This window comes from Chelonia mydas, chromosome 25, assembly GCF_015237465.2.
Source record: "Chelonia mydas isolate rCheMyd1 chromosome 25, rCheMyd1.pri.v2, whole genome shotgun sequence".
Lineage (NCBI taxonomy): Eukaryota > Metazoa > Chordata > Testudines > Cheloniidae > Chelonia > Chelonia mydas.
The window spans coordinates 11,113,219-11,137,817 of record NC_057858.1 but is presented as its reverse complement, the minus strand read 5'-3'; the positions used below and the strand labels follow the sequence as shown (position 1 = coordinate 11,137,817).

Sequence of the window (24,599 nt, the reverse complement as noted above, 5' to 3'; positions counted from 1 at the left end):
GACAGCAGAAGGCAAGGCAGGTCTGAATTGGGGCTTTTTGATTCTTTACAGCCTCTGGGGGCTCAGTGCAAGGTGACGGCTGAATAGGGTGACCAGATGTTCTGATTTTATAGGGACAGTCCTGCTATTTGGGAATTTTTCTTATAGAGGCACCTCTTACCCCACACCCCCTGTCCCCATTTTTCACACTTTCTAGCTGGTCACCCCATGGCTGAAGCAGCCCCAGCGAGGGGGAAGGCACAGCAGAGATTTCCCAGATCCGTGCTCCGGCGGGGCAGGCGTTTGCACCCAGAGACGGTGCCAAGAAGCTCTAGAAACGGCGAGAGATGGAGACCTTGGATCCCCTGCAACTCCTGTCTCAGCCCCCACCCAGCGTGGATTTCATTCCCCGGGAACGGTGGGCGAACCTGTCTCTCCTTTGGGGCAGCGGGGAGTCGGGGGCAGGCCAGGGAGATCAGCACTAAGAAAAGGAGGACTTGTGGCACCTAGTCTCTAAGGACTCCTTTTCTTTGTGCGAATACAGACTAACACGGCTGCTACTCTGAAACCGGAGATCAGCACTGGAGTGGTTTAGCCTCTTCTTAAACCCTCCCGGCAGGGCAGGCAGCCCACACTGAAAGCACAACTCCCACAGCAGAGGGACAGGGGGTGGCAGGAGGTGGGTTACAGGGGCAACTCCCTGAGTTAAGAGCCTAGACTCACTGAAAAATGGACACAGCCCTAGTATTTCATTGCAGCAACTGGCTCCTAGTCACTTATCTTGAAGCTGGCAGGGAAGAGACAAACTGCAGGAAGATAGGGGCAGTTAGAGGTCCCCTAGAAACAAGCTGCCATTTAATTTGTGAAAGGGGAGAGTGGTGGGGGCCTCACTCCAGAGTGCTGCATCGGTGAACATCTCTGCCTCAGTTTCCCCTAGTGGGCTGCAATAAGGCTTACGTATATTGAGCAGTGCCCCTTTCAGGATCTACCCCGAGATGGAACGTCACACAGAGGCCTCCATCCCAGCCTCTCTAGCTGGAGGGGGCAGGGGCTGAGTCAGCCTTAGTCCAACAGGCCTGGTTATGTCCTCTGGGAACCTGGGGCCCTTTTCTCAGCACTAGCTGGGGAAGGTTCTCTCCTCCTGGGTCAAGGCCCCGCAGAGGCTGATCTGCAAGGACCCCTCTTCAGGACAGCTTCTAATTCCCCTAAGCTAGGGCTTCTGCTGGGGCCTGCTGAAGTCTCTCGGGATCCAAGTTTCTCTGCGACTTGCTTTTCAGTCTGGAACCTGTCCCACCCATGAGTGTCCTTCCTCTGTGTCCTTTGCTGGCGAGTCCCCCTCAGCAGCTTCCTCCTGAGAAGCCGGCTGTGGTGGAGATCTCTCTTTCATAGCTCTGGGGTCCTTTCTCTCCCCACACTGGGAGCTGCTGCCTTGTACCATGCCCAGGTGCTCCCCTGCTTAATTAGCTGCCTCCCAGGGAGTTAATTAGCCCCAAGTGAAGCTGGGTTGCCTCAGTCCCTCTTGTGGAGCCTGCCAAAGGGGAGCTGAGCCTCTGAGCTGGTCAGAGGACTGGCTGCAAAAAGCTCTGTCCTTAAGGGAGCATGGTCTAGTGGGTAGAGCAGGGGACTGGAGTCAGGGCTTCTGGGTTCTAGACCAAGCTCAGAGAGGGAGCGTGGTCCAATAGCTGGTTAAAGCAGGGCACAAGAAATCAGAGACAAACTTCTTGAGTGACCTTGGGCAAGTTACTTCCCTGCCTCTGTGCCTCAGTTTCCCCATCTGTGAAACAGGGATACTACTACACACACACGCCACTGGGGAGTGGGTTGTTATGAGGCTTAACCAATTACCAGGGTGCTTCGAGATCCCTGGCTAGACAGCGCTACAGAAAGACTTGAAGAACCCAAGTACGTATCACTATAAAAACAATTTTTATGTTAAAAAACCCCCAAATCAAACCAAACGCCACAACACATGATACAAAAGGAGACAGAGTCCAAAGGCAAATTCCCAATAAAACGGTCTGAGAACAAAAAGGAACTGGAGCCAGAATGATGATAAAAAATAACCTCCCAGGCTGGGGACTAGTTTGACTCAGCAGCTCTGCTGTAAGCAACTGCATCCATGTAGCACCCAATGCACCTCCCACAAAGGGTTAATCTCATGCCCTGAAATAGTCCACCAACCTCGGAGCAGGGTTGTCACCCCCCTCCCAATAAAACAAACTCTGCTTGGCCAGAAAGGGGGAGACTACAAGCTTCTTCCATCCCTCCTGTGCACTAAACGAGCCAGCTGAAGAGTCGGGGGCGGGGGAGAGGCCTCGGGCTTCCAAGAGGCCTCGGTGTCCTGCTGGCTCAGGCTCTGTGACGGTCAGTCCCAGATTTGGCACTGGTGGGAACTTCCAACCCTGCCCCTCAGCCAGCCGGTTTAGTGCAGAGGATTCACGGACAAGCATCTCCACTCGGGGAGGGGGAGAGAGATGCAGCGTCACCTCCCCCACTCCAGTGTGTAAGGAGACAAAAGCAGCACTTGCTGCTCAGTCCACGCATCATGGCAGAGTAAGAAAAAGGGGAAGAGAAGGGTGGTGTCCCCTGGATCTACCTCCCTTCTCCCCACAACCTGGTAACACTGCCCTTTAGTATCTTCACTGGCAACTGTCCAAGTCCCGGTTTGGTCTCCCCCACAGCCGGTGCCCAGAACAACGCTGAGATCCCACTGCATACACCGACGCATGCAGACAGAGGTGTGTGAAAACAGACACGTGGGACTGCATGTACAATGCCAGTCTGATGGCACCTGGTGTCCTGCCTACATGTGCTCGTCTGTTGTGTGTCGGAGTCCGCGTGTGGATGCCTGTTTGCTCGGCCTGTGCTGTGGATTTCCACGGGAGGTGGCCCGGCCACGTGGACTGCCTGGCTCATGCGTCCGTGGGCACCAATGCCCGGGGGCCTAGCCACCTCCCCGCCGAGAGCTCTGCAGGGCTGGGCGGAGAGAGCGCTCATTTGGCTGACTTAGTGATGATGCGGGCAGAGAAGTCAAAGAGGTTCTTATTGATCTTCCTGAGCGTGCTGACTTCGTCCTCCAGCTCAGTCACTTGGATCTTCAGCTGCTCCTGGTCTCCCATCAGGTTCTGCAGGGAGAGGGGGGCAGAGAGGGCTTGGAGGAGGGGCTCGACTCCCCAGGCCTGAGAGGGGAGGAACTAGCAAGACAAAGTAACCAGGGTCTCCCCAAGATGACAGTAACCCCGCAAACCTCTTATTTTCTACCCCTCATCCCATGTTCCCTGCCCTGAAACCCCTCAGCCTGAGTCACCCCCTAACCTTGTGCTGGGAGGGTTCCCAAGTTTTGGGGAGCATGTTTAAGCCTTAGAAGCCTGGAAGTCTTAAGGAGCACCCCATGCGCCTGGCATAGCTGGAAGGAGGTGCCCCCCATTTCATACCACCCTCCACTGCCAACCCTTGCCAAGCCCTGCTGGGGCCCCCAGGGGGGTGTGTGGGACTCACCTTTTCCCTTGTCGAGCACATCTGCGAGTAAAACCGTTCAGCCTTTTCCAAGTAGCTCTCCCCAGCCCCCTGCAAGGAAACACATTGGAGGGGTCAGTGAGGTGGATCCGGGTCCTCTCACAATGACCCCATTGTCTTACCGTCCCCCAAACCCACTGCAGTGCCCAGAGAAGGTCCCTGCGTCACTGACACCTAGCTGAGACTGATGGGCTCATCGGAGACCTCGCGCACCCGGGCTGCGGCCACAATTCTCATCTCTGAGCCGGCAATACAGACACAAGCTCTCTCCTCTCGCTCCGCCGTCGGCTGGACAATGCCCACTCCCCCTTCTCCCCGCCCCACTCCCCTTGGTACATCCCCAAGATGAGACGCAGGATGGTGCTGCAGACTCTTTAGGGAGAGGAGGGGGGTGCGTGTGCGCGCGCCATGCTAGCCCCGTCTCCCTGCCATGCACCATCCTCCACAGACAGCGGGTGGCAAACCATGCAGGGAGCCCCGGGTTCACACAGACGGCCCCAGGGAGGGGCCACAAACAGCGGCGTTACTACCCCTCTAGATCTCCCTTCGGGCAGCAGGGACTTTTCCCTCCTTGTACTCAGTGGCCCCTTTGCTCCTTCCCAGGTGCAGAGTCCTCCATTTCCTGGTCCCCCCTTCTGTTCCCTGAGGGCTGGCGGCTCTCAGCTCCTTCCAGATTGTGCTCTGGAGCCCGGCTACACGGCTACTTGCAGGCCAGGGAGAAGCCAGGAGTCAGATTTACACACCGCTCTCCTGTCCAGCACGAGAACTGCCCTTCCCCCTGCAGAACGACCGGGGAGGCGGTTTAAGGTCGGAGAGCTCAGATGGACTTTGCGACAGCAAACCCCAGTGACGCAGTGGAGCCAGGAGACATCGGCAGGGGGGAAGGGGTAGGCAATTGCCTACTGGTTACAGCAAGGGATTTCCCAGCTCTGCCACTGACTTGCTGCGTGACCTTGGGCTAGTCCCGAGCAACCTCGTTTGCAAAGGTGCTCAGCTGACTTCCCTGGGCGCCAGGCCTCCACTGTCTCCGAAAGGCAGGCTACATGCCTCAGGTCACCGGTCTCCACGTGCGCACAGGGCAGTGGAGGAGCTAAGGAGCAGCTGCGGAGGGCGATTACAACCGGGCAGGAGTTTGCCTTTGCTGAGCAGAGCTGCAGGGGATGCAGCATCTAGCCCTGACCCCGGCTCCTCTGCGTGCGTGCGCGGGGCTGCAGCAGGGACAGGCTGTCAGGTAACAAGTGCTGTCCTATTGCATGACGAGACAGATGTCTCCAGCCCAGCAGGGCTCGCGTTGCTCCCCGCTGCCCGAACGAACACACACAGGGGGTGGGCTGGGCTGCCGGGGAGAGAGGTAAGAACAGGGACAGGGGTACGTAGGGGGCACATAATGAGCCTGACCGTTACTACTATACATCCCTACAGCGCTGCGTGCGTCCCCCAGGCGGGGGCCAATCCCCGTCGCCGGAGCATGACCACGCCCAGCGTGACCCTCCCCGCACGACAGTGGAAGGCAGGAAGGAAAGATTACTTCCAGCGATGAGAGCGCCCCCTACAGCACAGCACCTCTGCGCACTCTGCTGGGGCAGAGGGTCAGAGCTGATTTCAAAGGGAGAGCACCTCCGCCTGTCACCCCCACAGCTCCCAGCAACACAGCGCCCCCCAGTGCTAGGCTGAGGCACTGAGGTCAGCACAGACTCCAAGGGATGCGCCCCCCACCCTGCTCCCAGCAGCCCCGTGCCCCTTATGTGCTGGGCCACTGGGGCCAGCGCTCACAGAGGGAAGCCAACCCGTCACGCAGCACTTGGCATCACTCATGTGGTTACCGACCTGGCTTGACGCTGCTTTGGGGTGATCAGATGTCCCAATTTTACAGGACAGTCCCAATATTTGGGGCTTTATCTTATATGGGTGCCCATTACCCCCACCCCGTCCTGATCTGTCACCCTTGCTAGCTGCTCACCCGCCCCTGTGTGATGAGCTTCAGGGATCGGATGAGATCACCGCGGTGGCAGATTCCCACAGCACTATGGCTCCAGCAGGCGACCGTAACAAACTGGGGAGCAAGGATCTCTACCGCCCTTGGTGACGTGACTGTGCAGAGGTGTGGCCGGGGGAAGAGGAAGGGGACCTACGCTGGCACTGCAGGGGTCTGGCATCTTCTCCTTCCCTCCTGTGTGCTGCTAAGCCCCAACACCCCAGGGTTTCATGGAACCTGAACCATTCTAGCAGAAAGATAAGCCGGGAGCAGGCGACACAAACCATCCCCCACCCAGGCTGGACAGAGGCTCCCTAGCCCCCTGCATGACATGACAGTGCAGCCCCAGCTGAGCTGTAGCTCGTTCCTGGATCCCTTTCCCACCTTCTAAAGCCCCTCTCCCCTTCACCAGCAATTAGTTCAGAGGCAGCGGGCATGGTGCTAATTAAGCCCTTTCTGTGGGTGGGAGAGAAAGATAAGGGTTCTCTAATTCCCCATCCCACTGAGACAGGAGGAGCTCCAGCTTCTCAGCCACAATCAGTTAATTAGAAAGCTCTTGAAAGCCAGCAGTTCATTAGGACACCTGGGGACAGTAAAGAACCTTCAGCCAAGGTCTGTGTAGGACAAGGGGTGGGGCAGAGCAGCTGGGCTCCTTCATTCTGCATGAGAAAGGAGGCACCTCACAGGGCAGGTTGATGGGAGCTCGGGGGCTTGTTCCTGGGACAGGCTGCCAGGTGCTACACCTCAAGTGCCCTGTCCCCCTGCCACTGCTCTAACCACTAGAAACTTACTCCCCTCCCAGAGCCATGGAGTCCTGACTCCCAGCCCCCTTAGCTCTAACCTCTAGATCAGCCTGATTTATCCCATGGCCAGTCCCAGGGGTGCTGGCCGTGACGTGGGGGGTTTCAGGTCTTTCCGATCCACTGCACAGGAGTACGGTATTCTGTAAACTGGGTGCCCATCAGGTCTCTCCGCCCACCTCCGCTGTGCCAGAACAAGCTACCACCCAATAGCATCAGCTCAGCTGGGACCAGCCACCTGCTTCTGCTTTGACTAGAAGGATCAATATCCATGCCCCCCGACCCCAGCCCATTCCTCCCTCCCAGGCCAGACGCTGGCGCCGTTCGCTTCTACCTGCTGGTGGAGGCCGAGGCGCACCGTCACCCCCTCGGCTTGGTGATCCTCGCTGCTCTCGGTCCCGTGCAGGTGTTTGCTGAATTTGGGCAGCGGCACGCCAGGCTTGCTGTCTGGGTTAAACATGCTGGCTCGGGCCAGTGTGATGAAGGCGTTTGTCACCGGGCCTGGGGAGGAGGCAAAAGGAAGAGCCGGTCAAGTTTACACAGTGCAGATGCTCACAGGTCACCTGGGCGGCTCAGGAAACGAAGGGAAGGGCTGGAACACCACAGCAGTAGCTAATAAAAAACAAGCTCTGTGCGGTCCCCCAGCCCCGTCACTGCTCCACGCAGCTCGATAGCACTGGGCAGGCAGGGGGGATTCAGGGAGTAGAGAGACATTCCCAGCTGAGTGTGGCAGGCCAAAGGAATGAACGAAGGCAGCTGCGGATGGAAGGAAATGCAGAGGAGAAGGCTCTTGCGCCAACAAAGTGGCGGATGAGGAAGAGGCAGAGGGAACAAGGAGGGGAGCAGATCAAGACGTGGCCCAGGAAGGTTCTTGCCAGTTTTGAAGTGGGTCCTGGACTGAACGCTACAGTGGGTCTCCCGCCAGAGGGAGGAGGGCTGAACATCCACCGGGGGCAGTATGGTCATCGGGGGGGTGTTGCTCCCCAGTGCCATCCCCAAACCCAGGCTGATCAGAACTCACCATGGACTCTGGTCCAGCTCTCAGGGGGACACGGCCAGGACTGGCTCTAGGTACCGGGGGCCGGGGGACTGGGTAACCGGGGAGATGGCGTACCCAGCAGCGCTGTGGTCTAGACACAGCAGGAGAGTTAAAGGCTCCGCCTCTCAAGCGGGCCTCCCCGTGCCAAGCGCTGCTCTCCAAAGCCACCCTCTGCCACGAAGATACTTTTTAAAAATGTTGCTCCCCCCGCAAGCTGACAAACTTTGAAAGCATCCATTAGAGAGATTAGCCCCGGGGGCCCCAGCAGGTCAGGCATCTTCACAGGAAGGCAATTAGCAAGGAGCGCCGAGAGACCACAAGTCCCCAGAGCCGTCATAAATGATCCCGATGCTCCGGCGCTGCGCCCAGTCCCTGATCCTTGCGCCAGAGTACTGCAGAGCCTGGTACCCGGCGGTCCCCCTCGGCATGGGAGGAGTAGGAGAATCCTTCCCAGAAGCATTTAGTAACGGACGTATCAGCTCTCGGCCAGGGAGCAGCTTCCTGCCAATGCGGCCACAGGGACTCGGTCGAGTAACAATAAACGAGATGACTTACGAGAACACTCCCTCAGACGTGCTAACAACCGGAGCCCCTAACCCAGGTCAGTCTCCCCCGAGTCCCCGCTCAGTGCTTTTGCCCCACCGCCGCCCCCCTCCTCAGGTCTCAAAGTGCTTCACAAAGATGGAGCAGCACCATTTGCTCCATTTTACAGATGGGGAAACTGAGGCACTGGGTGGGAAAGTGACTCGTCCAGGGTTGCACAGGGAGTCAGTGGCCGCACTGGGAACAGAACCCAGGCGACCCAGCTTCCAGTCTGCCACCCTCCCTGCTCTATCACGCTGCCCGCTTTCTCCGTTCCCAGCTCCTCTGCTCTCGCCCTGTGCGGAGCCCAAATTCCACCGCCCGGGCCTGTCAGGACGAAGGTTGCCCAGGGACGTTTCTCCAGACTCGATGCTGCTCCCCCACCAGCTTGCGTGTTCAGGGAATGCTAAGGCATGGGGCTCAGTGCCAGGGGAGCCATGCTGGCTAGCCCAGCCTGGAGTCACAGCTCATCAATCAACACCAGCTAGCACCAAGAACTCAGAGTCCATCAGTCCACCCGGGCTGACAGGTCCCCCGCCCAGCCTGCCAGGGACGAGCAAACCTTGCAGGAAAGGCCCCTTTGCCCGCCCGCCCCCGCCATGCAGGATATTGGCATAACATCCTTGGTCATCTCTAGCTGGGAGCAGCAGGCTCATGCCGGCCCCTGACTCCTCAGATCTATTTCCAGCCTCCTCCGGGGTTTGTCTCTTGTACTTCGCTCTCCATCCTGGCCTGGGGGCAGCTCTCTCCTGCCCTCTGCCTGGAGAGCATCATTCGCCCAGCTGCTCTAGCCCAGAGGTCACCAGAACGTCAGCTACTGGCCCCAGCCACGTGAGCCAGGCCTGTGCTTGTCTCTACCCCTCGTGGGCAGGCTGCTGGACTGCAGGGTCAGAGCACCGGTTTACGGGATGGATCTGGGTCCTGAAGGCCTCTGGGCTGAGGGATGGCAGTGATCAGGGAGGGGGAGGGAGAGATCACTGGAAAGTCACACGGCCTCGGGAACTGTAACGGTGAATCCCGGCCTTTTAGTAGCACGTCAAGCTTGCTCGGGCCATCTCCTGGGCAGATATAGGAGGAGAACGCCCAGGTGGGGCGGCAGCGCTCCCTGCACGAAATGCTCACCATCAGCTGGGTCTCCCCTTTATCCAGGCTCAAGCCTCTTCGACTGGGTGGGAACACCGGAAAGGGGAGCAACTTGGGGTTGGGCTAGGAATAGCAGGGGCCAGCCCGGCTCCTGCCAGTCTCACCCCATCATTCCCAGTGCCCTCGGGAGCTGCAACAGGGGTGTGCAGGCTACACCTGGTAGCTCCGAGACCCTCTCGCTAGGCCCGGCTGCCCCATGGCACGGGAGACTCTGCTTGAAAGGAGCAGCAGCAGCTGCTGCCCCTTCAGGACGTGGGACCATAGCAGGCTGCACTTCCACATCCTCCGAGGCACGTGGCAATTAACCCTCTCTCACACAGTCCACCCGCCCCACTCTAGCAGGGACCTGGGGGGGGGGGGGGGGGGGGAGAGAAGAGAGAACAATCCAACGTCTCGTCCTGCATGGGACCCAGGTGGAGCAGGAAATCAAAGCCCTGCTGTCATTCGCCATCGATGGTACTTCAGTGGCCTGCATGGTTTCAATGACTGGCCTCGGCAGGCATTGCCCGCACCTCCCCTCCAAAGGGGGGCTGGCTTATCAAGCAGGGCTACAGATGGCGGGGGCTGGCTAGCTAGGAGAGGAATTCTCGGGGGGAGGGGGAAACCACCATTCACACCTACCAGCCTGCTAGTAACAAGCCCATTGACACAGCCTGGGCTGGCAGCGGCTCCAATGCGTCACGCTGTAGGGAGGCTGCTAAGTGAAGTGCATTTGCTGGTCCCGGGTCACCCTCCTGCCCATCCCCGCACGCTGCAGCCTCCCCACACCGCTGTGTTTCCCCGAGAGCACGGAGAGCGTGGAAATGAGCTGTAACGGACCATGGCAACCTGGAGCAAGGACTCAGGAGACAGACACCCTCACAAGAAGGCAGGGGAAGGGGAGATGCCTTCTTCTCTAGCCACGTCCCAGTACAAAGACACTTGGGATAAGCATCCTCCCACGCACTTGGGTGACTCTGGAGAGGACGGATGGTACGAACCCGGCCCACGCTCTGCCAAAGCCTTGCCATGCAGCAACCCACCTGCTACTCCAGTAGGGCATGTAAGCCTCACCACAGAGCCCCCGGGTGTATTCGCATGCCAGAGTCACAGCCTGGCTCCAGGTGCCAAAAGATCTGCACCCCATGTGGGCGGAGCTTGGAAAAACAACATTACCCCTTCCCTCCCCGACCTGATTCCTCTCTCCACCTGTAAACTTGCCGGGGGAGCGAGGGGGTTAAGCCTCCCCTAACCCCACAGCAGTAGGCTGAGGTCTCTGTATGAGGAGGGCTCAGCTCAGATGGTCTCACACAGGGAAAACCGGTGCAAGCCATTTGCTCCTGGCTCGCTTTGCTAGGCTCTGCAGGGTTGCATGCCGGGGAGGGAGGGGTGCGCAGGGTCCCGGTCACCTTTGTGATTCACCGTCCGCAGGCACTGCTTGCTCTGGATGTCCCACAGCCGGACTGTTTCGTCGTGCGAGCCGGAGAGCAGCAGGCTGCCGTCCGTGGAGACGGACAGACAGGTCACCTGGTTCCTGTGGACAGAGGGACAGCAGTGAGAGACCACAAGGGCTTGAGTGGCTGCTCGTGGCCGGTGGGTTACGGAGACACAGTGGGGTACATGGGGACTGGTCTGGAGGTAGAAGAGAGGAGCAGGGTTGAAGTGGCCACAGGCCACCCCACTGGCTAGCCACCTCCACTCCTGGTAGGCGGGCTGGCCTTGCAGTCCAACAGCTGCACAGTAGGATCCAAGCTCCTCCTTCCTGGGGTTGGAAGCACATCAAGGTGCCTCCTAGTTCCGCTCTCTGGCTAATGCAAGGAGCGGCACTGACGGCCGGGAGAGACCAGCATCCTGCTTTACCCGCTGGGTCACTGGAGGGCATGCATGGGTGGGTGGGTTCCTTGGGACTCCAAGGCCTGGCTGGGGCACAGGCATGGAAAGAAAGGGGAGGCCACTAATCAGCTACTGACTCAGGAGGGGAGCAGCAGTGACAGGAGCCCCTCCACCATACACCCCAATGCCTGCCCATCATTCACGGCAGACCCTGGGGTTGCTGAGGCTCCGCCCTCATTCCCCGACACGCCCTGCCCAGTCCCTGCGTGCTCCACTGCCTCTTCTCCCCCATCTGAGGGGTTCAGTGGTGGTGCCAGCCCCTCGTCAGTGCTGTGCCAGGCCCAGCGGGCCAGCGACCCTGGACCTCCTGGCTCTGCAGATCACAACCGGGCAGAGACTTGGTTTAACAACAAAAATCATGGAGCTGGTATGACACGTGCTGTGCCTCTCTGCTTGTGGGAACAGACCCCACATGGCCCAACCACTCCCCTCCCAGACCAGGAGTCTGGAATGCCTGTTCCACTCTGCTGTCTAAACACGAGGCCACACCCCTCCCAGAGCTGGAAATAAATCCAGGAGGGCCTCGCTCCAGGTCCTCTGTGCTAGCTACTGAATTGCACTCCCTTGCAGAACTGGGCACAGAACCCAGGAGCCCTGACTCTCGGTCTTCTCTCCACACCACTAGACTCTCCTGCTCCCAAGATCATCCCTGTTTGAAGAGCAGGCCCCGAGAACTCCCTGTCCTCGAGCAGCAGGGGCAAATGGCTGCAGTAGAACTGCCCTTCCCTGGGTTATTTCTCATCTGGAATTCATCTCTGTGCGCGGAGCTTGGGGCTCCCTGCAGAGCTGCGGCCTCCGCAGGCTCGCAAGAGCCATTGAGGGAAGAGGAGGCGGCTGCCTAAAATCACTGGGGTGGCCGAGTGCTAGGCAGGAGCTGGCGCTGGGAGCAGGGGGGTGCTCTTAGAGACAGAGCAGCTGCAAGAGCCACGCCTCACCTGTGCCCCTTGAAGATCTTCCCATTCTCCCGCTCCGACTGGAAGGCTCGGTCTCTCTGAACAGGCTGCAAGAGCCAAGGAAGGAGAGAGAATTAAGAGGAGAATCAGCCTGGCCTCTTTTCCCCCGCGGAACTGTAAGTGCCTCCCTGAAGCTCTGCGCAAGGGGAGAGCAGGACAGACAGAGCTGGATGTGAGCCCCTCCCAGATCTGACCCCAAAGCGGCCCCGAGCTCATTTCAGGCCTTGGGTTGCTGCAATCCTGTGTCGGGACGGCGAACACCACGACACAGTGCAGCATCCCCCGGGGTTACTGCATGGGACCAGTGCGGACAGGTGGCCGAGCAGGGGAGACGGAGCAGCCTTAGCTCTGTAATCCATTGTCCCTTGAATCAGAGTTCTCCCCCTTGCAGGGCCGGCGGAGTCTGAGCCCGGGAAGTGGAGGCGAAGGGATGTGCTCTCCTCTGCAGCAGGGAGGGGGCCCAGCGGAGGGCAGACAGACACACGCCCTGGGACACACACCCAGCAGGACACCCGCCCAGGGTACCCAGTGCCCAGTTGGCCCCTCCCAGGTCACTCACCCAGGCACAGAGGTCGACCTGAAAGATGGAGCCGTCCATGCCGCCACAGAACATGTGATACTCTGAGAGGTCAAGGGTCACTGCCATGATGCCCACATCGAAGAGGACAGAGAGCAGGAGCTCTCCGGAGGAGATTTCCCAGAGCTGGGGGGGGGGGGAGGGGGGGGCAAGGGTGCAGGGAGAGAGACAGGACAGGTGGACAAAAGGGTTAATTGCTTAGGAATAACATTATTAGAACATGGTGTCCTTCCTTAGCACCTTCCAGCAGGGCGTGAGTCAGAGCAGCATCGCCCCCATGCTACAGATGGGGAAACTGAGGCACAGACCCACCAGCCCAAGGTCACAAAGCAAGGCGTCCTGACCAGCCCTATTCTCCTCTCTAGACACCACCACCCCAAGGATACAGATGGGACCCAATGCTGCTCAACAGAGGATGGTTACCCAGCCCCCTGCCTTCCCCATCCCCCTCCCTTCATCCACTTCCAACTAAGCGGCCTGATCAGTCCAGGCTCCCTCTTTTATCTAAGCTCTAGAGCCGTCTTCCTTTCCCAGATGCTTTTCATTCTCCCCAGAGATCACCTTCCAAGAGGGGGAGCTTTGCCTAGTGGTCAGACCACAAGGCTGGGCGTCCCAGCTGCATCATGGCCTCACTGCATGGCTGGACAAGCCCCTTAACCTCCCTGCTTATAAAATGGGGATTATATCCCATGGCAGCTTCCCCTCCTAGGGACCCACTGGAATATTTTAATGTCCCATGCTGGAGCTGACCAGGCTCAGAGGGGCTGGCCCCCGTACTGCAGCCTGCACGGCTCGGTGCTCCTGCCGGATGGAGGGATTGCCAGCTGGGTACAATGCAGAGGGCTCTAACCAGGCCCCTCCCCGGAGAGCAGGGAAGCTGCCAAGCACATGACGACATCAGTTTGAGGTGACAGAATAGCTGCTAATGTTCGGAGGAGAAACCCCATTAGGACGGGCAGGTCTGAGTCACCGGAGAGCGTGCCAAGGACCTGAACTGACTGCAAACGGTACCCGGAGGCTCAGCCGCAGCCCCCGGAGAGAGGCTCGAGCTTAACCCTTTGGGAGCCGCACATGCCCTCCAGGGCACCTGTTCGTTTGGCCAGCCGCACGGAAACCACGGTCCAGGACGCTGGAGCTGCCAGCTCCAGCCCTTACCTTCGCTGTCTGGTCGAGGGAGGCGGTGGCCGCTCGAGCCAAGGGGCCCCCGAAGCCACAGGACAGGTCTGTTATGGGCAGGCTGTGTCGAGACCATACGTGGCGGGGCTCAGGGATCTGGGAGTGCTCCACCTGTAGCGTGCTGCCACGGGGAAGAACAGAGCAAGGGCAGGGGTGAGGTTAATGCAGCAGGGACAGTACAGCTGCCCCACGAGGGAGCAAGGGCTGCGGTGGGGATGCAAGCTCCAGGGAGCAGCAATGCAGCTATGGGGAGAGCGAAGGCCGCGCTGCCAACACGCTGGAGAGGGGCCTGGGGCGATGGTTCACTGAGCGCTGGGGAGGAGTAACAGCGCCCCCTCCAGCTCATTAAGCCAATGACAGTTTCCAAGGGGAGCCCGGGCCAGTTCCCCCTCCACCAAGATGCCCTACGGGGATGCTCGTGGGAGCCGGGGAAGGGAACGAGTCTCCGGAAGAGCGAGCTTGGCATCGCGGAGATGCTATTCAACCTCAGCAAGGAGACCAAGATCAGAGCTTGCGACTGTCCCCAGCTCTGAAACGTCTCACCCACGGCCTCCTCCCGCTTGCGCCACTTCGTGGAGCCGTCAACGGGCAGAAGTCCCCACCCTGAGACAAGAGCAGGGCTGGTGCATTCTGGCATCGCTCCACTGTCGCCTCCTTTCCCTCCCCACTGGACGTACTCAGATGTCCAGGGTGTTCTAGACTCATCTGCCTCCCAAAAGCAGCCACAGCAGGATCCAGGCTGTTTGCCACGTGTCCCCGGATGGGGTCGGATTAGGACGCTCAGGGACGGCAGCCCAGTCTTGTTTCCTGGATCTCGGCGCAGCAGAAGCCATCCTGTGACCAGCAACTGCTACTCCCCCCGCCCAATCCCAGCCCTCCCCTCCTCGGTGTCTGCACTAAGGTAAAGACAATTCACGCACAGCTGCTGCGTGCCCAGCAGCCACACAGGGTCAGACTTGTGGACACGGTTCCATGTTAATTACCGACATGCCCGCCCAGGGAGACTCACAGCCGCTAAGCGCTAGGCAGCTCCGGAGTGCGGCAGCGAGATACACGCCACGCAGCTCAGACCGCATGCCACACCCCTGCGCCTCTGTGATGGGCAGGTGGGACCCAGCCCACAGTAGGAGGGGACGTGCCAGTCAGCACCAAAGCAGGTGTCCCTGACACAGAGCAGGGAGAGGTCTCCTATACACTCTGGTGGACTTCACCCCCTTTCCAGCCAGGGTAGGATCGCTCCCTGCTGTATGAAGCATTTTCTCCATTAGCCATAAGAATCCTTTGAGATCTCTGATGAAGGCACTAGAGAAGGGCAAACACTTTATGAACATTCACTTATCAGCCCTCCCTTGGGCAGCCCTGGCACAGGGCTCCATTTAGCAGACGGGGACAACCATGACACCAGACAGGTGAAAGGACTTACCGAAGGTTCCTGGCAGGTCAGTGGCAGAGCTGCGAACAGACGTCTACAACCCTGTCACCCTAGCCCCCTGCTGTAATCGCTAGACCACACTCCTCTTCCAGAGCTCAGAACTGAACCCAGGACCCCCCACTCTGCTCCCTGAGTGGGAAAGAGAACCAAGGAATCCTGGCCCCCACACTCCTGCTGTAGCTAACTAGACCAGGCTTCCCTTGGAGAATTGGGACTATAACCAGGAGTCCTGTCTCCATATACCCCTGATCTAGCCACTAGACAATGCTCCCCTCAGAACTAGGAACAGAACCCAGGCATCCTGTCTCCCAGTCCTCCCTCACCCTCGTTACTAGACAGCATTCCCCACTCAGAGCTAGGAAGAGAACTCCGGAGGTCTGACTCCTAGCCCATGTGACACCAACTCAAACACGCACACGGGGTTACCGCATGTGTCTGGTTACATGGAGTGTGCTCCTTGGGAAGGGCCCCTTGACACAAGCAGTTTCCTCATACGCAGGAAATAGCACTTCCTGGCAAGGTGTATCCAACCCCTTTATCTGTGTGGGTGTTTTCCTGCCTGCTGCTCCTTGGTTTCAAAACATTCGCTTTAAAGGACAGAACATCCCTGGTGGAACAATCGAGTGCAACCCCTCACCGGGGAGAGAGTGAACAGCATCTGGTCTGGCTCCTACTCTGCAGCCAGAGGGTGCTGCAGCAGTGATTTGCAATTCCTTCCCCACGTCGCGTGGGAGCTCCCCACAGCCACGGCTCCTGCACTGGGCTAGACGGCGTCCCCGGGTGGGAGAACACTAGGGTGGAAGATGCCCACATTTCCACTGCTCCCCAGCACCGGTGGACGGAGACCCAGCCCCCGACCCGCAATGTGATGCTACCTGTAAAGGTTCCACACCAGGACCAGGCAGTCCTTGCCCCCAGAAAGGAAGTGACTGCTGTCGTCGGTAAAGCAGAGGCACGTGAGGTCTTGGTAGTGTCGGTTCAGGATGGCGAGGAGGTTCCCACTGGAGACCTGGAAAGCAAGAGAAAATGAACATGTGAAAGCCCCTAGACTTCCCAGCCCTGGGAGCCCGGCTTCCTGCTCTCAGTCCGTACTGGCCTCGGAGCAGCATCTAAGAACCCCAATCAAGACCCCAGTGAGCCAGGTGCCGTACAGCCAAGCAGCAAAGAGGACAGTCCCTGCCCCAAGGAGCACACAGGCAGGATGCAACAGGTAAACGAAAGAGAGAAACAGCGTGTGTGCGCGCAGCTGACCTTGCTTAGTTCATCTGCGGAGTTGAACTGGACCATGGCAGCTCGATGAGCTGGTATTTCACTTCTAGAGGCTGCCCTCCTGCACTCCCCAAACTAACCTGTCATTTTAAAAGAGCCATTCGCCCCCAGGGTTGCAAAGAGACCCTTTGAAACGTGCCTGAGTGTAACCGACGCAGCGACGTCTGCAGACAGCTTGAAACAAGAGTTTAGAGAGGCGAGAACTGTCCCCCGTGAAGCTCAGCTGGATTAGACTCTGGAACCTAATGAGGTCAGTTAATATATCAACATTGTCACCTCTTTCGCTGAAGATCAATGACAAAGAAACAGAAACTAACATATGATTCCCCCCTGCTCTGCACCACTAGCTTTTCTCCCTCGTTTATTGCCAATAAAGTTGGAGATTCAGGGCCCTGGGATGTTCCCACCAAGAATGGCCATGCCTCTAAAAATACACAAGTTCATTTTCCTGAGATCTAAATATCAGTGCAGCAGAAAACACCTCTTTCAGATCAAGATTATTAGACATTTTTATTGCACATAAGATAGTAGGCGATCGGGCAAGGGTGCATCTCAGAGTTACCATTACTGTCCCTCTGGGTTAGGCTCCCCGAAGAATAAGTTGCACCCCAACCCTGGTTCCCTCTCCTTTGAGGGGGCAGTGGATGTCAGGAAGGAATTCCCCCTGCTCAGATTCTCTCTGAACTCATCCAGGCACAGCTAATTACCCATAAGGCTGGAGGAGCTGCGAGCCCACACAGGGATGCCGGACAAACACATTTCCAGGGACATAAAGAGGGCAGCTGCTGGGATGAAATACTCGCTTCACTCCCTCGCTTTCATTAAGTCCAGGTGAAAGGCTGTCAAGGGCAGAGCCCTGGCTGGGGCTTGGCGGAAACAGGACTTCAAAGAAACTGGACATCAGCAGTTTTGTTCTGCTTCAGGGTGGAATTATTCCGCTTTCGCGGGCTGGCACGAGGGGGAAAGCCAAGCAGAGCTGTGCATCCACATAGTGAGGAACAGGTTCTGTTCTGGGTGACAGAGGGCTCAAGTCGAGAGGGCTGAGAAGGATCGATCTTTCTAGGTACTTACCTGGCTCACAATCCTTAATGTACTGATTGTGCAGCAGGGCAGTGCTGCCGTTACCCCTGTTTTACAGATGGGAAACTGAGGCACAGAAAAGAGAAGTGACTTGCCCAAGGTCATGCAGGAAGCCTGTGATGGAACTGAAGCTGGATCTCCCAAGACCTAGACTAAGGCTAGCCCAGTGCTTAGGGCTCGCCTCTCTCTGGGTGGCTTAGACAGCCCAGCATCAGGTGTGAAACGCTATTCTCCCTGGGCCTGGAGGGTCCATGCCCTGCTCAGCCCTGCAAGGCAGGTGAACCGAGCACCACGCAGCCCATTGCGTTCTGGTGTCTCTGACGCGCCCTTACAAACCAAGATCCGTTTGTTTTGCCTGCACATTAGAGAGCACACTTTTCTGACAGTTTGTCCCCTGGTGTCTCTCCCCTACGCTGCTGTCGTGCTAGACTTGGCTCCACCTGAGAGGTGGCCGCATTTCAGCCAAGCTCCGTGCTCATCAGCATAAAGTTCTTTGGGATGCTCTGGGAGAAAAGGTTGCTCAAGGTACGCCCTCACATCCTGTGCTTTTCTTGCTGAAAGGTGACACTATCCGGGGGCCTGACAGGGAGGGAGCAACACAGAAGAGACAGATCCAGTTTCCAACTTGCTTTCAGATTTCTGCATAAAAAGAAGCCAAGCCATGATGAAGTGGAGAATAGATGGACTTGCTGTTAAGGCACGAGACTCCTGGGTTCCATTCCCAGCTCTGGCTCTGTGCGGCCTCAGAAAAATCCCCTCCCCGTGCCTCAGTTTCTCCATTTACATGATGAAGGAAAGACACTTTCCTATCTATCGGGGGTGGGGAGTGGTTTGTCAGGTGCAGTTAGTCAGTGCAAAGCATTTTGAGAGCACTGGTTGGAAAGGGCAGTATTTAGTCGATACAGCCAGGTAGAGAGCAGGTCACTCTTTCACGGAGCTCCTGTGTGCCCAGCATTCCCAACTCAGCACTTTGAATTATTTTTATTGTACCACAAGCACATTTTAAAAGCAAAAATCTGATAAATAAATATACAGCTGCTCAAACAACGAGGCTCAGAAACATCCCCTGGGATTGAGAGCTTTACAAGGTAGACGCTGTGCAGTTTAGCTCTGGGGCTTGGACCAAGTCACGTCTTTCTTATTTGCCCTAGGAAGTGTTTAGCAGTTTGGGGCCTGGCATAACTACTACTAAAAAACGCTGCAATCATCAACACTTAAGGACCGAAAAAACTTTGAATTCAAAGATCTCAAAGCTCCTAACACGGGCAGGCCAGCAGCATGATCCTCATTTTGACAACGGGGAAACGGAGGCACAAAGAGACAGGCTATGCCAAGGTCATCCAGCAAGTCAGTGGGCAGAGCTGGGAATAAAACCCAGGAGTCCTGACTCTTGGCCCAGCTTATCCAGTCAACACTCAGATTGTCGGGATGATCAAAAGGATTGTAGATTTCCCTTTAAGCCGTACCCCTACAAAACACCTCCTACCAACCACTTTGGGTAGCCTCAGCTCAGAGCCCAAGGATGGAATGGGCCACAGGAAAATAAGCTCCCCTCTCACCTCTGATCCTGGGATGATCAGAGCCAGCCCGCACCTGTCACCAGCCCTAACCTCCCATACAAATATTAAGTGGGGGGGGGGGGGGGGGGGGGGAAGTACTCACTAGAGATGAGACCCAGCACCCTCTCATCGGGCCGCCTGTCGGGGCCCCTTTCTCCCCTTACATACAACATGGGGAAGCATCTGCCCACATAGCTAGCTACGAAACCCCAAAGTGTACCTGACAGCTTCTCACAGCCTTATGCAATAAAGCAAATGCCCAGCTAGAAAGGCAGCCCCTGCCCCCTTGTGGCACTTTCTTGTAACTACACAAAGGTGGTTTCCAAAGCCCACAAGAGTGAAGAAGGAGGAATTCCTAAAATATTTGTAACTGGCCTAGAAAGTCCTCAGCCAGTCAGAGCACAGATAACGTGTAATTACTGATGCCTAATGGGATGGGACTTTTCAGTAACTGGACCGTACGCAAATCTCTGCATTTGGATTGGTTGCTGTCCCTGGAACTTAGTGCCAATTGACAAACACGTGCCTCAGTTTCTCCCCCTCAAGGACTGCTGGGTTCTTGTGCCTCCTTGGAGATTAACTGGGTTAAAAAAAAAAAAAAAAGAATTTAAGTCCCAAAAATAGTTAGTGAAACTTTCAAGCTGGCTCCCAGCTTAGCAGACAGTTCTGTGCCCATAACACACGGCACTCTTGGTATTGCACCTGCAGTGACTTGCCAGGGAAAAGGCATGAATGAATCAGAAGGCACAGAATGAAGGCCTAGGGCCTGTCTGAAGAATCAGACCCTTGGCACCAGATATTTCAGTTCACCATTTCCTGAGCTAATGCACACCTTGGCCTTTGGAGGCAGAGCATGGCCTAGTGGTTAGTGCAGGAGCTAGGCCTCCTGGCATGTACTGAAGACTATCATTGATTCATGGTATTACCCTGGGCAAGCCCCCAACTCAATGTCTTAGCTCACAAATCGGTGTAATAGCCCCCCCCCCAGATCCCAGGAGCATTGTGGAGTCTCATTAATAAAGTGTTTTGGATGAAAGGCATTCAAGAGCTCAGGCCCTGATATTCTATGTTTCTATGTTTCTGTGTTCATTTTGCCTACAACACAAGCTATCATCTGTATAACCAAAGTACCAATGAGAAGTCCTCTCTTTATTAAGTGCCAACATGCTGAGGTTTGTACTCAACTGACAGTCCTTGCCCCTATGGGAAATGAAAGATGGAAACGGCACAATCATGCTCATTATAACAAACATTTTATTTTTCCAATATCCTATTGAACGAGCTTGCTTCACTGCAATGGTGTCAGCTGTTTACTGGGGGTTCTTTACCGATATGTGGTCTCATTTCTAACTCAACAGCCTATGCAGCTGCTTCCATGCAGCCCTAAGATTTCTTACCTCCCACAGATAGATGCTCTCAGCAATGCCTGCAAGGATGTAGAGACCATTAGGGGAGGCTGTCAGGCAGGTCACCAGCCCAGGGCAGATGATCTTCTGCTGGAGTTGATCCTAGGAGTACAAAGAATGCAAGGGGGCATCAGCACTCAGTGTGTGGGTAGAGATTCACTGGGGGTGGGATAGGAACTGGGAAGAGGAATTAGGCCCCAGATTTAACTCCAGTCCAGACTGTTGGTCTATTCTGATCAAAGAGATGAAACAATGGACAAAACATGAATTCACTGTTGCTTTGTAAATATGCAAAATATGTAGCTAAAACAAAAGAGATCGCAGGAAAGCAAGTGATGTCCAATGGCATATGTGCAGTGTGGCCAACTCATGATCTGTGTAGAGATTGGGTCCCAAAAATTAATGCACCAGTCATAAAAGGTGTAGTACAATGTAAAATATAAGGTGGATGTGGCAGTCTGCTTTCAAATGTGTACATAAGCTAAATAATACTTTTATATTTTAGATGTGTGGTATACCTTGCATTTACCCTGTGTGTAAGTTTAATCAGCTCCGGGTAATTTAATTGTATGTCAACAAAAAACAGTAAAAAGTTCAAAGTCAAGCTGAGTTCTTAAAAAAAAAAAAAAAATCATCAAGTAAATTAAGTCTTGGATAAGGTCTCAGAGGCTACCCCAACATACGCCATAACAGGGAAACCATAGCTGACAATATCCGATTCTCACTGAGCCTCTCAATGTTTAACAAGTGTCCTTAATACATGGTTGGTTTCTCCGCCTGTACCACTGGAGTTTGCAGATGAAACAGAGAAAGGACAGAGGTGAGAAAGGAGCAGAGTAGGAAGATGGAGCAGCACGATGAAGCAGGAGGAAGATGAAGGATAGACAAAGGCACTCTTCACACTGTGGTTAAAATTGTGCTAGCAACAAGATTGCTAGGGATTTTGCTGGTTTGGTTTCAACTACCAAAGAGGTGAGAGATTCAGCTAAAAAGAAAGTTAAACAGATTTTGGTTTCCCTTCTCTCCTACCCCACAAGGTTTCTGCCACTGGAGGTGGAAGGGGTGTTGAAAGGAAAGGGATTTGAATACAATTCTGCTCCATTGATGGGGAATCCTGGAGGCTCAGCAGAAAGCAGCCCAGAGGGTAAGGAGATCATAGAAAAATTAAAGAACCAAAATAATCTGAGCCCACTGATTGATGAATGGGTCTAATGCTGCCTCCTGGTGGATGCTCTTCTCTAGCTCTGTGGAGTAAGGGAGCCAATGGGAGCGCAATAAACCCTGGGATGGGAGCGAAGAAGGGGCTGTGCATGAAGATATTTGGGCTGGTTGATATCGTGCTCTACAGCTCAGCTGAATGGGAGTGACAAAGGACAGGAGACTCCAGATTTGGGGCAGAGGGTTAGGCCTGTGACATTCGGCTGTCTCATCCTGAAGGCTGATGAACATAAACACAACCTGCAGCCAGCTGGGGCTTTTCTGTGTGGGCTGGTGAAGTGGGGGGCAGCTAGGTTGGAGCAAGTGGAGCCCACATTTTTGGCTGGAGTGCAAGAGGCAGAGAGTGGAAGTTAGGGGACAGGAGTCCTCAGGCTCAGGAGGAATCTCTCTGGTACGTTTCACTGCAACTCCCACACACTGGAGAACTCTCCAGCTATGCTGGGAATCATCAGGTGTCCCTGGGATGCCCCATGGTGGCAGTCCCCGATACATTTTTCCACAGCTCTCCTGGGGATGTGGAGCAGATCCCAGCTTTGGGGAGCCCAGAGGAACCCCAGGCATCCTTCTCTAAAACTGAGAGGGACAAGGTGGAGAGACTGCTGTTTTTCTCAGGGTGCCTGGCCCTGGTCCCAGGCTGCCTGGAGGCTTTCTGCACACCTCCAGCACACTGTGTGGGAGGTGGGGCTCTTGGGCTCTTTCCTGGGGTGAGTCCCTGGTATCAGGGGGCCAACAAGAAACAGGGAGAAGGGGTGTCCTTACTGTCTTTCATGACCACTCATCCCAACGCACTGGGTGGGGGGGGGGGTCCCCAATGGGGGCTTCCTGACCCAGAAGGTTCTTCAGGATCTTTTGATAAAGTCCCCGTCCCGAGGAAGTGGGGATGGGAGGGGTTGCCCGTGCTCAAGCAGAGCTCTCTGTGGGGAGCTGCCACTTGCAGGATAAGGCGTCTGGAAATGGGGTGTCTCGGGGGCTGCTCCTGCCCCATGAAGGCTTCCACGGCCTCTTGCTGGGGTTTCTCAGGAGCTTCACGTGCTGGGGGGGGGGGGAGGGGGGGGCTGAGCTTGGAGGTGGGTTGCGGGGCGGCGCCAGAGGGGGACTCTGAGGTGGGCCCCTGACTGTGGGGAAGAGCTGGGGGGGGAGGGGTGGCAGGGAGGGGCTCTGAGGGGATCGGGTCCCGGGGGGGAGGGCGCTGAGGCGGGCGCCGGGGGGGTGAGGCCCGAGACGAGGGGGCTGATCGGGCCCGGGGGGGGGGGAGGTTCCGAGGGGGCTCCGGGGGGGGGAGGGTCCCGGTACCTTTCTCTGCAGCTCCCACACGTTGATGTAGCCCTTGCCCAGCTGCGCCCCCAGCAGGTGCTCCCCGCCCAGCAGCGCCAGGCCCCGCGCCCCGCTGTTGCCGCCCCGGTAGCCGGGGAGCGCGGAGCCCGAGTGCAGCTCCCACACCGAGCAATTGCTCAGCGGCCCGGCGGCGTCCGTCACCAGCACCACCTCCATGGGCGCCGCCATCTTCTCCGGTCCGCCCAGGCCGACGAGGGCGCCGCCGGCCTAAGAGCGGCCGCCGCTTGACAACGAGGCGCCGTCCGGCCAAAAGGAAGGGCGGCTCCGGCGCCTCCCTTCGCAGGAGCGGCGTCCGCCCACGTGCCGCTAGAAGCTAAGCAGGATGCAGCCGGTCCCAGCGGTGGATGGGAGACCCAGCGGCTGCGATGCGTCCCCCCAGTAGGGGGCGTTCTCTTGAAGTTAGTCTGATTTCAATGCGCTGGGGAGTGCTGCAGGCTCAGGAGGGGGTGCCGTGCGGCATGGGGTGGGGGCTCTCCTCTCCCTGTCACTGCAGAGGATGGCACCCCAGCACTGCAGGAAGCTGGGGGGTGACTCAGCTGGGAACATGGCCCAGGCCTAGTGGTGCCATTCTTCAGGGAGTGGAGTGGTTGATGCTGCAGGGGGTGCTCTGCACTTGCACAATTTGACTTGTTTGGTGGGCGTCCCTGGGCCAAGCTTTTCCAGGACTGTAGCAAGTCAGGGTTGATAAACTTAACTTCCACGGCTCGATAAAAGGGGTGGGTGCATTTCAGGAGAAGGCTGGGCTGGGACCGCACTAAGGTGGGTTCCTGCAGATCCCTGGTGTAACTAACTCACTGCTGTTCCAAGGGAGAGCCCGGGATCCCTGAATTTATCTTGTGAATTCCTACGCTAGTTTGCCTGCATCGGGGCTAATGTTCCATCCACCTCCTCCCCAGCCAATCAATCTTCCTCCCCCTTTTTTTCCCTGCAGGCATCAGGATTTATTGACTACTGCCCACTGCCTTGTTTCACAGGTCAAAGGTCGCTCACTCAGCCAGACCCTGAAGCTAAATCATATGAAGATGCAAGTGACCTTTACCTGGAATGAAGAGTGGCCGGTTGTGGAAATTATGGGACAGGAAAGAGTGTGAACTTCCCCTAATGGTTTCAACACTCGCGTGTATCAGGTTTCTCTTGCCGATTAAGACAAAGGCCTCCCCAATGTAATAATAATCCTCTTTTAAATACTTTACAAACCATCATCTTGCAAGTCCTCTGCAGGCAGCATGAGTCTCACAGTGGAGGGTTTGCTGCCATATATATCCAGCACCTACAGAAACGCAGCCACGCGTGGGGTGCAGGGTAAGAGCCAATGCACACACAGCACAATGCACAGCGGTAGTGGCAGGAGGTGGAAATTTTGGCAGGGTTTCTTAAGGCAAATGGAACCTGCCAAGGGCTCATCAGTGTCACGCACAACTCTGGGACTTTTAGAGCATGCAAGGCTTTCATCTGAGACTCTAAACGCGAGGCCCTGTCTGCCCTGCATGGACATTGCAGAACCGACAGGGCTTTGTGGAAGGTTTGTCCTGGTGTCTTTGGTTCAAGCTTCCCCTCCCTTTGCTGTCAGGGAGCATGTTTCATTTGGGGGGGGGAGGGGCTGCATTTCAGTGGTGCTGTATGGATATATTGCATGCTAAGGGATCCTTCAGGAAGAGGAGGGCTCCCTAGGAATGGGAGCTATTGAG

General features: G+C 56.6%; 1 protein-coding gene across 1 annotated transcript; it reads right to left on the bottom strand.

Annotated features, from left to right (window-relative positions):
* Positions 1-1,886: 1,886 nt before the first annotated feature.
* Positions 1,887-23,180, bottom strand: WDR18 (WD repeat domain 18). The gene is made up of 10 exons (XM_037885767.2): positions 22,870-23,180; positions 20,350-20,460; positions 15,920-16,053; positions 13,592-13,733; positions 12,419-12,562; positions 11,842-11,906; positions 10,423-10,547; positions 6,605-6,771; positions 3,478-3,546; positions 1,887-3,104 (listed from the first exon to the last, which is right to left on the bottom strand). Exons 1-10 carry the CDS (start codon positions 23,077-23,079, stop codon positions 2,973-2,975), a joined length of 1,299 nt encoding a protein of 432 aa, XP_037741695.1. The 5' UTR covers positions 23,080-23,180; the 3' UTR covers positions 1,887-2,972.
* Between the last annotated feature and the right edge of the window lie 1,419 nt (positions 23,181-24,599).

Bases quoted from the DNA above. Each gene is read 5' to 3' on its own strand.
- WDR18 (XM_037885767.2), bottom strand. From the start codon at position 23,079: ATGGCGGCGCCCATGGAGGTGGTGCTGGTGACGGACGCCGCCGGGCCG. The intron at 20,461-22,869 runs GTACCGGGACCC...TTGTACTCCTAG, and splicing joins TGTGGGAGCTGCAGAGAAAG to GATCAACTCCAGCAGAAGAT. The intron at 3,547-6,604 runs GTAGAAGCGAAC...GTTTCCTTGCAG, and splicing joins GCCTCGGCCTCCACCAGCAG to GGGGCTGGGGAGAGCTACTT.